This window comes from Muscardinus avellanarius (genome assembly GCF_963383645.1).
Source record: "Muscardinus avellanarius genome assembly, chromosome: 2".
In the NCBI taxonomy this organism is placed as follows: Eukaryota; Metazoa; Chordata; class Mammalia; order Rodentia; family Gliridae; genus Muscardinus; species Muscardinus avellanarius.
Genome location: NC_137787.1, coordinates 16,669,302 through 16,681,999, shown reverse-complemented (window position 1 = coordinate 16,681,999; position 12,698 = coordinate 16,669,302). Strand labels below are relative to the sequence as shown.

The 12,698-nt window shown below is 44.4% G+C and overlaps 1 protein-coding gene across 4 annotated transcripts in view; it reads right to left on the bottom strand.

Moving 5' to 3' along the window:
- Positions 1 to 2,256: 2,256 nt before the first annotated feature.
- Positions 2,257 to 12,698, bottom strand: part of FARSB (phenylalanyl-tRNA synthetase subunit beta) — a gene marked incomplete at both ends in the record, with an annotated part of 68,458 nt that continues 58,016 nt past the window's right edge. For all 4 annotated transcript variants that reach the window (XM_080688910.1, XM_080688912.1, XM_080688911.1 and 1 more), the window contains one exon: positions 2,257 to 2,408. In XM_080688910.1, coding sequence (XP_080545036.1) covers positions 2,257 to 2,408 — 152 coding nt within the window. The remainder of the gene's footprint in view (positions 2,409 to 12,698) is intronic.

Genomic DNA, 12,698 nt, shown 5'->3' with positions numbered 1-12,698 from the left:
TTTTTGCCACAAAATGGATATACTACAATCTGCAGATACTAGAAATAACACTGTGAAAACCTGCATAACAATCTTTATAAGGCCATACAGTTCAAATTTTTTTTCAATTTTTTACTCATTTTTTTTTTAAGTAGGGCTGCATGTTGTATAAGTTACAAAAAAAAAGTACGTATGCTGTATCCAAGTCCTCTAATATGTGCTTCACTTTTTTTTTTTTTTTCCAGTACTGGGGATTGGACCCAGAAGCATTCTACATGGCACCCCCAGCCCTATATTTATTTGTTATTTTAAAACGAGGTCTCACTAAGTTGCAGAGGACCTCACTAAGTAGCTAGGGCTGGCTGGGAACTGCAATCCTCCTGTCTCAGCCTCCCAAGTACTGGGATTACAAGCGTGTGGTACCATGGCTGGCTTTATAGGCGCTATTTTTTAAGGGCTTGTCTCACTTTAATTAATTAATTTTTTGTGGGTCTGGGATGGAACCCAGGGGCAATTTGACCTCTGAACTATACCCACTGACCTATTTTTTTATTCTGCTTCTTTTTTTTTTTTTTTTTTTTTTTGGTGGTACTGGGGTTCCTGGAAACCCTTCTACCTCTGGGCTATGCTCCCAGGCCTATTTTTATACTTTTTAAAATTTGGAAACAGGGTCCCTTAAGCCAGCACGGCTGGCTTCGAACCTGCACGATCCTCCTGTCTCCGCCTCCCAAGCATGGGGATTACAAGCGTACGCCACCACGCCCTGCTTATTCTTTATTTTGAAACAGGGTCTCAATGAGTGGTAAAGGGCCTCACTAAGTACCTGAGGCTGGCTGAAAACCGCGATCATCCTGTCTCAGCCTCCTGAATGCTGGGATTACAAGCGTGTGCTCACTTTAATTTTAAAATGGGAGGATGTACTCACTACAGAAATGGAATGGTGAGGTGAAAGTCTACGTGTACAAACATCTTACCACATTAGACAATGCTGCTGCCACTCAAGGCTGTAACGTGACTAAGTTCTTCTTAGTGGCTCCATCAACATACGTCTTGCTCCATGATCTTTGTTAGCCATTCCGCATGGGACTTACCTCGGCACGTGCCAGTCAGAGCCTACCACCGTGCTCTGTTCCCAGCCCCGGCCACGTTTCTTATTCTTTCAACAGGAATTTGTCTCAGACATTGAACCAGACCCAACTTGTTTTGTCAAGAGATGCGACCTGACTTAAGAGACAGATTCTAGACCAAAGAAGAAAGGGAAACTGGGATGCAAGACACGTAGAACTGGCAGAAGCTTAGCTTCTGAGACAGAGCTCTCACACTTCCTATAAAATGAAACAGAAACTAGTAGCTCGACTAAGTATTTCACACCACGATTTGAGGTTGACTGATTACAATGCAGAAGCTGGCCCTGCGCTACTTCCTGACGTTCTGGTAGCACTAGGTGCCCGGCTCACCTCCTCCGGCAGTGCAGATCTAGGGTGTGCACCCTCTCAGAGCACTACAGCCTGTGAAATACCTCCGCATCCTCACTTTTGTGTGTGTGTGGTGCTGGGGATGGAAAACAGAGGCATTCTACCTCCGAGCCACACCTCCGGTCCTATTTTATTTTTATTCTGAAACAGGGTCTTGCTAATTTGATGAGGGTGTCACTACTTGCTGAGGCTGTCCTCGCACCTGCAATCCTCCTGTCTTAGCCTCCCAAATTCTGGGATCACAATCCTGTGCCATCATACCCAGCTTCTTGCGTGTTCTGAATATTTGTGCTACATGTTTTTCTATTAGTTGAAATAACTTCAAAGGCTGTAACTGCCTGACACTAATTTATTCTGAAAAGTTTTCTAAAAATACTATGATCTTGTTTCCCAATGGCAAATACATGTCAAGTGCAGAAAGTAAAAGCTCTGACCCTCACTTATCTCACACGCCTGTAATGTGTGTTCTAATCAATCGCCGCGCTCATTGATAAGGAAAAACGTGGGGTGGAGGATGCAGGCAGGAGTCCGGGTGACGGCGAGACGCTCTGGTGTCTGAGCAGCGCTTCTGCTTCGAGCCGGCCCCGCACCCGCCAGGCTTGTCCCCAGCACCGCAGCGCCACGCAGACGCACACTCAACAGCGCACAAGCTGGCTTAATGCAGCTGCCCAGAGCCAGACAGCGCTTTTTACTTTATTAAACATTAAAGCACAAATGGGTGCTCCCTGTGGAAGAGAGCTGAAGGATACCAGTGAAGGGGGAAGGACACTCGGGGATGAAGTCACATAACACGGACCTGTCTTCACAAAAAGGGCTCAATATTCATTTCCAAGGCGGAACAAGGCATGGTCAGCTCAAATTTGGTGATAACATCAGGATGAAGGACCCCGAGCTTCCCGATGCTTTGACCCCTGGCAAAGATCTCAGCGCATCGCCCGGGGAAGAAAGCAGGGCCTGAAAAACAAGAGAGAAAAATCAATGTTTCTTCTGGCAAAAATGTCAACAGACATTTAACACTAAAAGCCCACAAGTCTGCCTTAAAATAACCGTTCTTCTTTAAACCACAGGCTATGAAAACACAGTGCAGCCTTACACTTTGTAGTATTAACAAGAAGTGTTTGCCATCACACCAAGAAACTCCTGCAAGAAAAAAATTAGGGGCAAAGAGGAAAGTAAGGGCCCAGTATTTTGTATACAGAGCTCGGAGGAAGGACGACAAAATAAAGGAGGCCGAGGGAGCAGTCAGGAGAGCCTCACGGGAGCTGCGCTCACACCCATGATCGGTCCTATAAAGGACCAAGAACGGACTGAAACATGAAACTAATGAGAAGGACGCGCAGTGACGGGTGGGTTTTGCGTAGGGTTCTCACTGGGCGCGAAGTCTGCCTGGGTTCGCTCACTTTCCATGATGCCACGCCTGTCCACCTTGTTACCCAGGGGCAACCCAAGCTGCGCTGCCACAGGTAGGCTGCAGGGAACCGCGCGGCTAATTGGAGGCTACGCTGACGAGTTCCTGTCTCAAAAGAGCGCCCTCAGCAGTTCTGGAGCATCTCCTGTAAAACCACAGCCAAGGCCAGTCCCAGGCGCGCAAGTCTGCCCCAGAGCGCTCTCCTCTGGTGCCAGCGCACCGCTCCGAGCTCACCGAGCCGGTAACGCTCCTGAGGTGTGCCAGCTCAGGACCAGCAAGCACACAGGCCGGTCCTAGTCTTACACTACCAGCTCGCCAGAGCTTCTCGGTCCTGGACCCCAGCGAAGTTGGAGAAAGCGCTGATTCGCTCCTTTCCCCGCCCACTGAAAGGGATGAGCCCGCGGCTCCCGGCTGAGTCAACCAGGCGTTTACTGGCAGGAACTATAAATACCAGCAGAGTGGGCCACGGGCCGCCGGCCGCCACTCAGAGTGTGTGCATTATTTATGGAAGAGCAAACCGCTGAGTCTCTCAAGGGCCCGAAGTTCAGTGTGATTAGGAAATCCAGACTCCACTGGAAGGGAGGGCAATCTGCTGTTACCAAGTTAATACCACAGGCTCACAGAATTATACATATTTTCTAATCTGCACAGAAATGTTTATTATTTCCGGGGAAAGATCTAAAAAACATTTTTAATCATCATTCTTAACATGAAGCAACCTGGTAAAAATATAACCAGGTGGCTCGTTTCTCACATCCTGTCAAGCTAAAAGATTCTACGTCACGGTCAAAGCAAGACTTCAGATGAACTGCATTTAAGTACTGTATTAAGCTCTGTGTACAAATCCACTCTTACGGAGAAGGTGAGGAAGGGAGTCAAAATAATTCAGAAATCAAACTGAACTTATGTTGAGACTTGGTGAGATCTGAATTCTTGCTAAATCTGATAAAGATGGCATATTTTAATCTTATCAAATAAAAATCTAATTTAAATGGCTTTACATAAGCCTAATGTGGCGGCGCACACTTGTAATCCCAGTACCTGGGAGGCCGAGACAGGAGGATCACAGGTTCGCAGCCAGCCTCAGCTACTTGGTGAGGCCCCTCTGCAACTTAGTGAGACCCTGTTTCAAACTAGAGAATTAAAAATGGGGCTGGAGATGTAGCTCAGAGGTCGAATGCCCTTGGGTTCAATCCCCAGTAACACACACACACACACACACACACACACACACACACACCAAAAAACCTTAAAAGAATCCTTTCTAACTGAAAAAAACAAAAAGAATACAAATTTAAAATAACAAACCAGTGAAGTTTGTGTGAGGATTGAGTGGTAAACAGTATAATCATCAATTCTAGATCCACAGCCCACAAGAACTGGTGAGAATTACTCTTTTCATCTTTATTTTTTTATTTGAAAACAGAGTCATGCTGAGTTGCTAAGATGCTCACTAAGTTTCTGAGGCTGGCTTCGAACCTGCAATCTAAGGCTCTCAAGTACTAGGATTACAGGAGTGCACCACCACCCCGGCTCCCCAGCACCTTTTATGCAGAACTATAGCTCAAACGTAGCATCTGAAAAAGATCCTGGCCTATTTTAAAAGGTCACTCAGAAAGGAAATATTCAAGACCTCCCCCGATAACCTTGCTGCACCAAAATCTTTCCTTTTATCTACCTTCAATTCCAATTTGATTGGATTCATTTCTACTGAAGCATAAAACCAAACTATCTTAGAATCTAAGCCAGATGTGTTAGTTCTGACAATGTTAGCAAAATAAAGGCTGAGAGATAAGAACTCAGAGCTTTTACTTCATATAACAACTTTCGGATCAGCACTTTTTAGCAAAATTCAGTTACGTTCTTCTTCAGTTGCCAGATTTCTCTCTAGAAGTTTGGATCAAACCTTGCCTTAGCTCATTAACCAGCTAAGTACCTGGTCAAGCAAACATATTTATATCTCTAGTTTTCCCTCTTTCCAAATAAAAGTAAAGAGAACTGAAATTTACATTATACTTTAAGATCTACTCAAGTACGGCAGCATCCTAAATGACAGTGTCAAAAGCTCCTGCCCCAGACAGGGAAGTAAGTCACAAGTCACCCTGAGCTGTTCCCCAAAGGGGCCCGCGGTCCTCTGATTTGACTCTAAGCTCTTAGCTCCGACTTAAACAGAAAAGCCCAGTGCTGGGGTTTCTGTATAAACTCCACTCTGCTGAAAACTGCACAATTTACCTTATGATGACAACTTAAATTTTTCTTATCATTTTTCATTTTTTCACTTCTAACAAGTTCAGATTTATGAGAGAGGCATGATCTTGTATTATCTGTTCATTTCCAGCAAGGTCCTGTGCTACACGTACACACACTGAGGGGCAGAAGGAGAACTGTCAAAGTACCAAGGGGCAGAGAGAGAACCGAAACAATGTGTTCCTTGACTGATGTTACAGTGGATCTGGAAATGCCAAAAGGAAATTTACAATCCCTAAAACATAAGCCTTTCTTGGCTTTGAAAGACCTTTCTGGATCAAACCAAACTTCACAGGCAGAGCTATTTCACTGACAGTGAGGACGCACCCACTAAAGCAACACTCAGCCCCAGAGTTCAAAGATGAGCCAATCGCCACTGCTGGCAGATGGAGGGCAGTTTAGCTCAGGGGCTCAGGCAGCTCGAAGCGATCCTAATGCTCTAGCGAGGGCTAATGCATCTGAAATCACAGTCTGTCTAAAATACAGAGGGTCATATCTGAATGGAACTAAGTACGGTGCACACTTAGGAAAACTCACACCTGGATGGTAGCCAACATCCAAAGGCTACTTTATCTCATCAACAAACAAAACCATGTTTTTGGAGAAATAGCAACATGCTGTGTCTGGAGACATAAAGTTGCCAATCCAAGGGAAATCATATCCCAGTGTGAATGCAGGAACTCTAAAATTCCAACTCTACAGAGCATACTGGCTTTGTCTATTTAAGTCCAAACAGCTCCCTGCTTGCTGGTATATGGAGCTGTGTAGGCAGGACAGTTCTCAACCGTGTCCTGAGGCCCCCAGCAGACAGCATCGGGCGCCCACCTTTGCAGGACTTCTCCCCACTGATTAAACTCAGCCATGCTGATACCCATCCCAGGACAATGGATTCCCATGCAAAACAGGTTTTGAGAAATAGTGTTCTTGTTGAAATACATGTGGAAGCCCTGACAAAAGAAACATCAGTTAAGCACAAATAAAGAGTTTAATTTCCCCAACTTAGTGGGGGTGTGAGTAAGCCCCTTAATTAAAGCCTTTGTGGCATCTCCTCCAGGTCTATAATCGTCTCTGTGCTGAACGGCAGGGCCACTCTGAGCACCTCGGGGTCATTCCTGGGCCCATAATCCAGCGCAGCACCCAGTCTTTAGCACATTTTCTGGCTAATTGACCATCAAAGAGTTTGCGAGCACCTCTCTTGCTCGTTGCCAAACACCTTTCACAGTTTCTTTTTGCCCATCTTTTTTTTAGAGTAATAGCACAGACACGAGGTTTGGAGAAGCTTCACACACAGCTGTTCCTATAATTTCCTGAAGCATCGGAAGCAGAAGCTTAAGGAGGTAAGTGAGCAGACATGATCTGAGAGCACTGGCCGAGGCTCCTCATCTACCGCCACCCTAAAGTGTCATCTGGCCCTTTACTCATAATTTACTCTTCCTTCTCTTCTTATAACCAATACATCTCCTAGAGTTTAAACTCAGACATTATAACTGCTTACAATTTGGTACTTTACCACCCAAATCTTCTAGAAGAGCAGGATAGGGGTGGATGAGAACACCGGAGAAGGAAATGTCTGCCACATACATCATGACTGATAACAAAACGGTCCTTGTGTACTTTCCCCACACATACATACCCAAATTCAGGGATGAATGCAGAATTATATAGATATTGTAAGGCACTGTGCCAAGTGAATGTATCCTAAATGTGTTTTAAGCGACTAATTATATAATATGGGGTAAAGGAAGGACCTGCCAGAACCCTTCTCTCCCCACCAAGGATAATACAAATCAAAGTAAGTCTCCCCTCTGGTGCTCCATCCTGGAGGGGACTGGTTGGTGGTGACAGAGTGAGAGCAGACAAGGCCCGCAGCCCTCCCTCCTCTCTGGACTTCATCCTGGCTTCCCAACAGTTTCCTAAAAATGTAGGACAGTAACTGTCTCGCCCTGCTGCTGGGACATCAACATCCTTCTCTTTCTGAATGGTGTTCTAGGGCCGATAAACTGAAAATATATGCCATACATGCGGGCACGGTATCATTCTTAAGCTGTTCTCAAAGTTTACAACGAGCAGTTTTTAAGGGCACCAAGAGAATCACAGAAAGAGGGGCAATATCCAAGGGGAGAAAGGGTGCAGTGCAGATAATACATGAACTTGTAGAAAGAAAGGAAAGACGGAGGAATATGAAGAGCCAAAATATCACTACTGAGATGTAAAGGAAAAAACTTTTTTTTTTTTCAAATCCCAGGACATTCAGGAGAAAACACCTCTGCAAAGACCATTTAATTTGTAAGTGGAGACGGAATAATTTCCAACTGGTAATATAAAACAGCCATTTTCCCCCAGATGTATACAATTCTCACCTTGCATTTGAAGTGAAATATTTATGGTACCAAAGTCTGTAAAGAGAGGGGACCTAATCCTTTGAGTTTAATGGCCATCTTTCATCCCTTTCTGAAGATCAAAAGAAAGAAAAACCCCTTACACAACTTTACAGTGCTAATCCCAACACACCTGCAGACATCATTAACTCTTAACGTGAAGGCAGAGACTGGCCGTGGGAAGAGCTGGTGCCCTCAGCCCGCAGCAGGGAGCTCCGAGGAGTCCTGCCGCAGCTCCCCCCAGGACAGGGCGTGGCTGAGGCCGAGCATGAGGACGGCTCCTGGGGACCTAACAGAGAAATGTCTTCAACTGGAGCGCCTTTTATAAATCACTACAATCCCCTCACGACTAAATAGATATTTAGATTTATAATCTCCCAGTCTTAGTTGGTATACATAAATCCATCACTGTTTCCGTGGCTAGCATTTTGTTTGGTAGTGTTGGGAGGGTCAAACCCAGGCCCCCTGCACGCTGGACAAGTGCTTTCCCACTGAGGTACATTCTCAGCCCAGTAGCTATTACTTTCTAAAATGTGGTTAATTATAAGAGCAAATGTTAAATGATTAAATGGAAAATGTTAGAGAAACATAGATCGATTAGCACAGTCCGATCTTACTAGGTGTCCACCACACACAAATATACTCCTGTTTCAAACCCTGAAGACCGGTAGTGTTGCAAGCGCTTCAGAGTGACATACCTAATTACAATGTTGAATCAGTCTCAAATTAACTTGTGTAAAACCGAAGGACTTTTAACTCTAGGCTACAAAGCGCTCTGAGACTGTCAATCCGCTTCAAAAACTCTTATTCCTAAAAACTGCCCTCACAGTACATTTGCCTGACACCCATATCATTTTCCGGCAATTTTTCACATTTCTTAAGCACTCAACAGGATATATTTAAAGTTATAACTACAAAGATAAAAACTACAGTTTACCCTGCCTTCCTGGGCCAAGAAAACAAAACAAAACAGTACTTTTCCTAGTCTTTCACCTGACAAGATTCTTTAAAGGGACTGTTTCTCAAATCAAATAAGAACCACGCATTCATTACTCCCTTCACAAGTACAGTGAAATAATGATGATGAGGAAGAGGAGGAGAAAGAGGAGGAGGAGGAGGAGGAGGAGGAGGAGGCTGTGATAAGGTTAATTAGGCAAAGAATGAAATGCTGAATAAATGAGATTGTGTTCAAAATTTACAATTAGTTAACAAATTCAGTTGAGACCCTTGGTTAACCTGAGCAAACATAACTTCAAATATATAACTATAGTAAGTGTGTTTTAGTTTCAGAATTAGGTTCAGCTGACAAGCAAGACACGAAGAAGAAAAAGAAAAGAATAGTGGAACTATAAAGCACGGTCCCCTGCTTCTGCTCATCTTCCATCCCCAGTACAACTGGCCCCAGTGTCCGGCAGCCCTGGCCCGGCCGGGCGCCGTGGACCGCAGGTTACAGGTGGGGGTGGGGGTGGGAGACGAGGGCCTTGCCCAAGGCGAGCCACGACACAGGCTAGAGCAGGCATAGGGTTTTAAAGAAGGCCCTGAAACAGCCCTCCGTGTGGCCCACAGCACAATGCTTTTAAGTTTTTGGTCAAGCTGTCCGTTTTATGTTTGCAAACTTTTTTCAGGTTTAAAGTTAAACAAATAAACAAAAGTTAGTGTGGGGAGGAGGAGACAACTGACTGTTGGTTAGCCCTAACCTTAGGCCATACTCGGGTATGCGCTGCAGAATTATTAATATGCCGTAACACTGACAAGACCTAGAGCCTTACAGGGAACACAGACTATATATGCTTTTTTAAAAATGTACTGGCACATGACTACACATCTTTATTTGGTCTGCTTCCTTCCCCGCATCTCCCCTTTCCCTTTCCTCCTCCCTCTCCACACATGACAGAGTCTTAATGGATCATTCATACTTCCAGAGAACATTGTTTAGTATGCGGACCTGCACCTGCCTCTCCCAATAATGCCATGGAGCAGACAGGGCAAGTACTTGCTCCCATTTTACAGATAAAGAAACTGGCACAATGAAATGAAGCCCTCAGTCACGTGGCCGAAGTGACAGAGGATTCGCAGCAACGTCCTACTGTTTAATACACAGTATATTATTTCCTGTCATTAAAATTAGTGTCTGCCATCTCTGGATCTGCTTTTTCAAGTCGATTTATATTCATAAGCTTAAAGACAGTTTAATCACATTCTATTATATTTATATAGCATGGTTGACCAAATTACTCTCTAAATAGCTTAGAATTGTTTTCAATTATTCACTATTATAAACGGGGCTTTTATAAACATTATGTTTGCTTGTCCTTGGATAATTTTCCAGAAGGAAAGAACGAAAGCAACTCATTTTCTATGAAAATGTTAAACACTGGACTGCCAGCAGAGGTAGCAGCAAGAAACCACAGACTTACAAGAGCATGTTGTTCTAATCTTGTACAACACAGATAAAAACTTTCCCAATAGTATCAGCTCCTGCCTTTTTAAAATTCCATTGCTGTGGGGTGAAAAAATGGCTCAAAGCATTTTTCCCCCATCAAATCATTTAAAATAATTCCAGGAAAAAAAGCTTTGTTCGGTGAATGCAGTTCACAAAGTAGGAGCCTTTAAGGATTACGAGAGTGACTAGAAACCCTTCTCTCTGGAAGGCGAGTGTCACAGCGCAGTGTCTGGGGTGGGGGATGAAGGTCCTGACCTGAAGAGGAAAAAGAAAATAGCAACAAGACACAAACGCTGCAAGAGGAGAAGGTCAGGGCCCAAGGACAAGCTGCCACATTGCGTGGCCCCCACCCGCAGCAGGAAGATCCTCAGGACTCCCGCCCTAAAAGCCCAGCTGCTCCACAGGCTGCAGGAGGGTGGGATCCACGCCCCCCCCCCGTGGCCAAAGTCACCCCGTGTGGGACACAAGTCACGCCACAGCTACCCACACTGGTGTAAGCAAGTGCGAACTGGAGCCTCAGTGAAGCGAACAGCCTGCCTGTCACTTACATAAAATAGAGGAGAGGAGAAACGCGCTGGCAGGTGGAAGCAATCTGGAGGAGACGTGCATCCAGAAGCTTTGGTAGCCTCACCGCCCCAAAAGTCCACAGGAAAATATGCATTTCTAACTTTTAAACGAAGCAGATTATGGATCAGTGAATTTTTAAAAATCAGAGCAAAGAGCCGGGCATGGTGGCACATGCCCATAATCCCAGGTTTGAGGTCAGCCTCAGTAATTTAGTGAGACAGACACTATTTCAAAATAAAATCCAGAAAGGGCTGGGGTGTAGCTTGGCAGTATAATACCTCTGGATTCAATCCCAGTAAACCCCCCACCCCCAAAAAAGAAAAAGAGCAAGCATTAGGTATACAGGCGTTCAATCTAGCTTCTTAACAAGAAATACTGGAAGCTGGGGGTAGTGGCACATGATTGTGATCCCGGTACTTGGGAGGCTGAAATAGGAGGATCAGCTACTTAGTGAGGCCCTCCACAACTTGGTGAGACCCTGTTTCAAAATAAAGAATAAAAATTAGGGCTGGGGGTGTAGCTCAGAGGTAGAATGCCTTTGGGTAGAATGCAAAAAAATAAAAAATAAAAAAGGGGTCTTTAACAACCTTCTAACTTTCTAAACTGATAATAAGCTATTTACTTCTAAGCAGTGAGAATTTCTAAACCAAACCATATTTTTGGTTTCAGCAAACTGGGAAAACCAGAGATGGTGAAAAGGTGTTGGGATCCAGAGGAATGACTTTATTACTCTTAAGGGGATCAATGACAGAAGCAAAGTTAGGGGGAAAACATTAAAAAAAAAAAAAAAAAAAGCTGGGCGTGGGGGTACATACTGGTAAGGCCAGCATTTGGGAGGCTGAGACCAGAGGATGCGAGTTCTAGGACAACCTCAGCTACTTAGTGAGACCCTGTTTCAAAATAAAGAATAAAAGCCAGGCGTGGTGGCGCACACTTGTAATCCCCGCGCTTGGGAGGCGGAGACAGGAGTATCACGCAGGTTCGAAGCCAGCCGCGCTGGGTTAAGAGACCCTGTTTCCAAATAAAATATAAAATAGGTCTGGAAGTGTAGCCCGGAGATAGAAGGGTTCCATTTCCAGTACCACCGAAAAAAAAAAAAAAAAAAAAAAGAATAAAAACTAGGGCTGGGGGTATAGCTCAGAGGTAGAATGCCCCTGGGTTCCATCCCCAGCACCACAAAACAAAACACAGCAGCCCCAAATATGTCACTCTCAAGAAAGCCTTTGGATAGGAAGTCTGGAGTAAAGCACCCTGAAAAGATGACGGATGCCAACATTCTCTAAGTCTCCAGTATAAATCAGTTCATAAAAACCAAGAGGAAGATGGATCTGAAGACAAGCTGTCACTTTGATACTTTATAGTCTTGGAACTATTATAAAAATCCAACATATAACAGAGCATCAGCTAAGTACTTTTTATAGCCCCTAGTAATAGTATGTTTCCTTTCAGAATCTTTCTACATCTTATATTGCTACATATACTGCACATATGATCTTTTTTTTTTTTGTGGTACTGGGGTTGCTGGAAGCCCTTTTACCTCCGGGCTACATTCCCAGACCTATTTTTACATTTTTATTTGGAAACAGGGTCTCTTAAGCCAGCGCGCGTGGCTGACTTCGAACCTGCACGATCCTCCTGTCTCTGCCTCCCAAGCGCAGGGATTACAAGCGTGCGCCACCATGCCCGGCACATATGATCATTTAAAACCTAAAAAAATCATAATTTAACTATTTCATTTGCAAAATTAAGGTCTTGTTTCAACTAATAATGATTTCACTATTTGTAATGGCAAATGATTAGACATAACTCAACGTTTGTCGACAGCCAGTTTAGTCAAATGAGGGGTGCAACTCCGTGCGCTGAATCACACCACACCAATCAAAGAAAGAAGGAAGGAAGCCCTCCCCATGCTGCCATATGCAGGAAAACCGCAGCAGTGCCCAGCAAGCAGCAGCTACACAACACCGTGCACAGGGCCAGCCCTTCCGGAAATAAAGCGGAAGAGAATACCAACACACCTGCACACTTATATTTCAAAGCAAACTCTAGAAGGGCAAACGAAACTAATGAAAATTATAATCTATAGAGAGACAGGGAGTACAGGGGACAGAACATTTCATAGGCTACATCCTAAAAACCAAAAGAACTCAAGGTAAATCATGAACTGTTTTCAGTAATTACAACGTTAATAATAATACTAT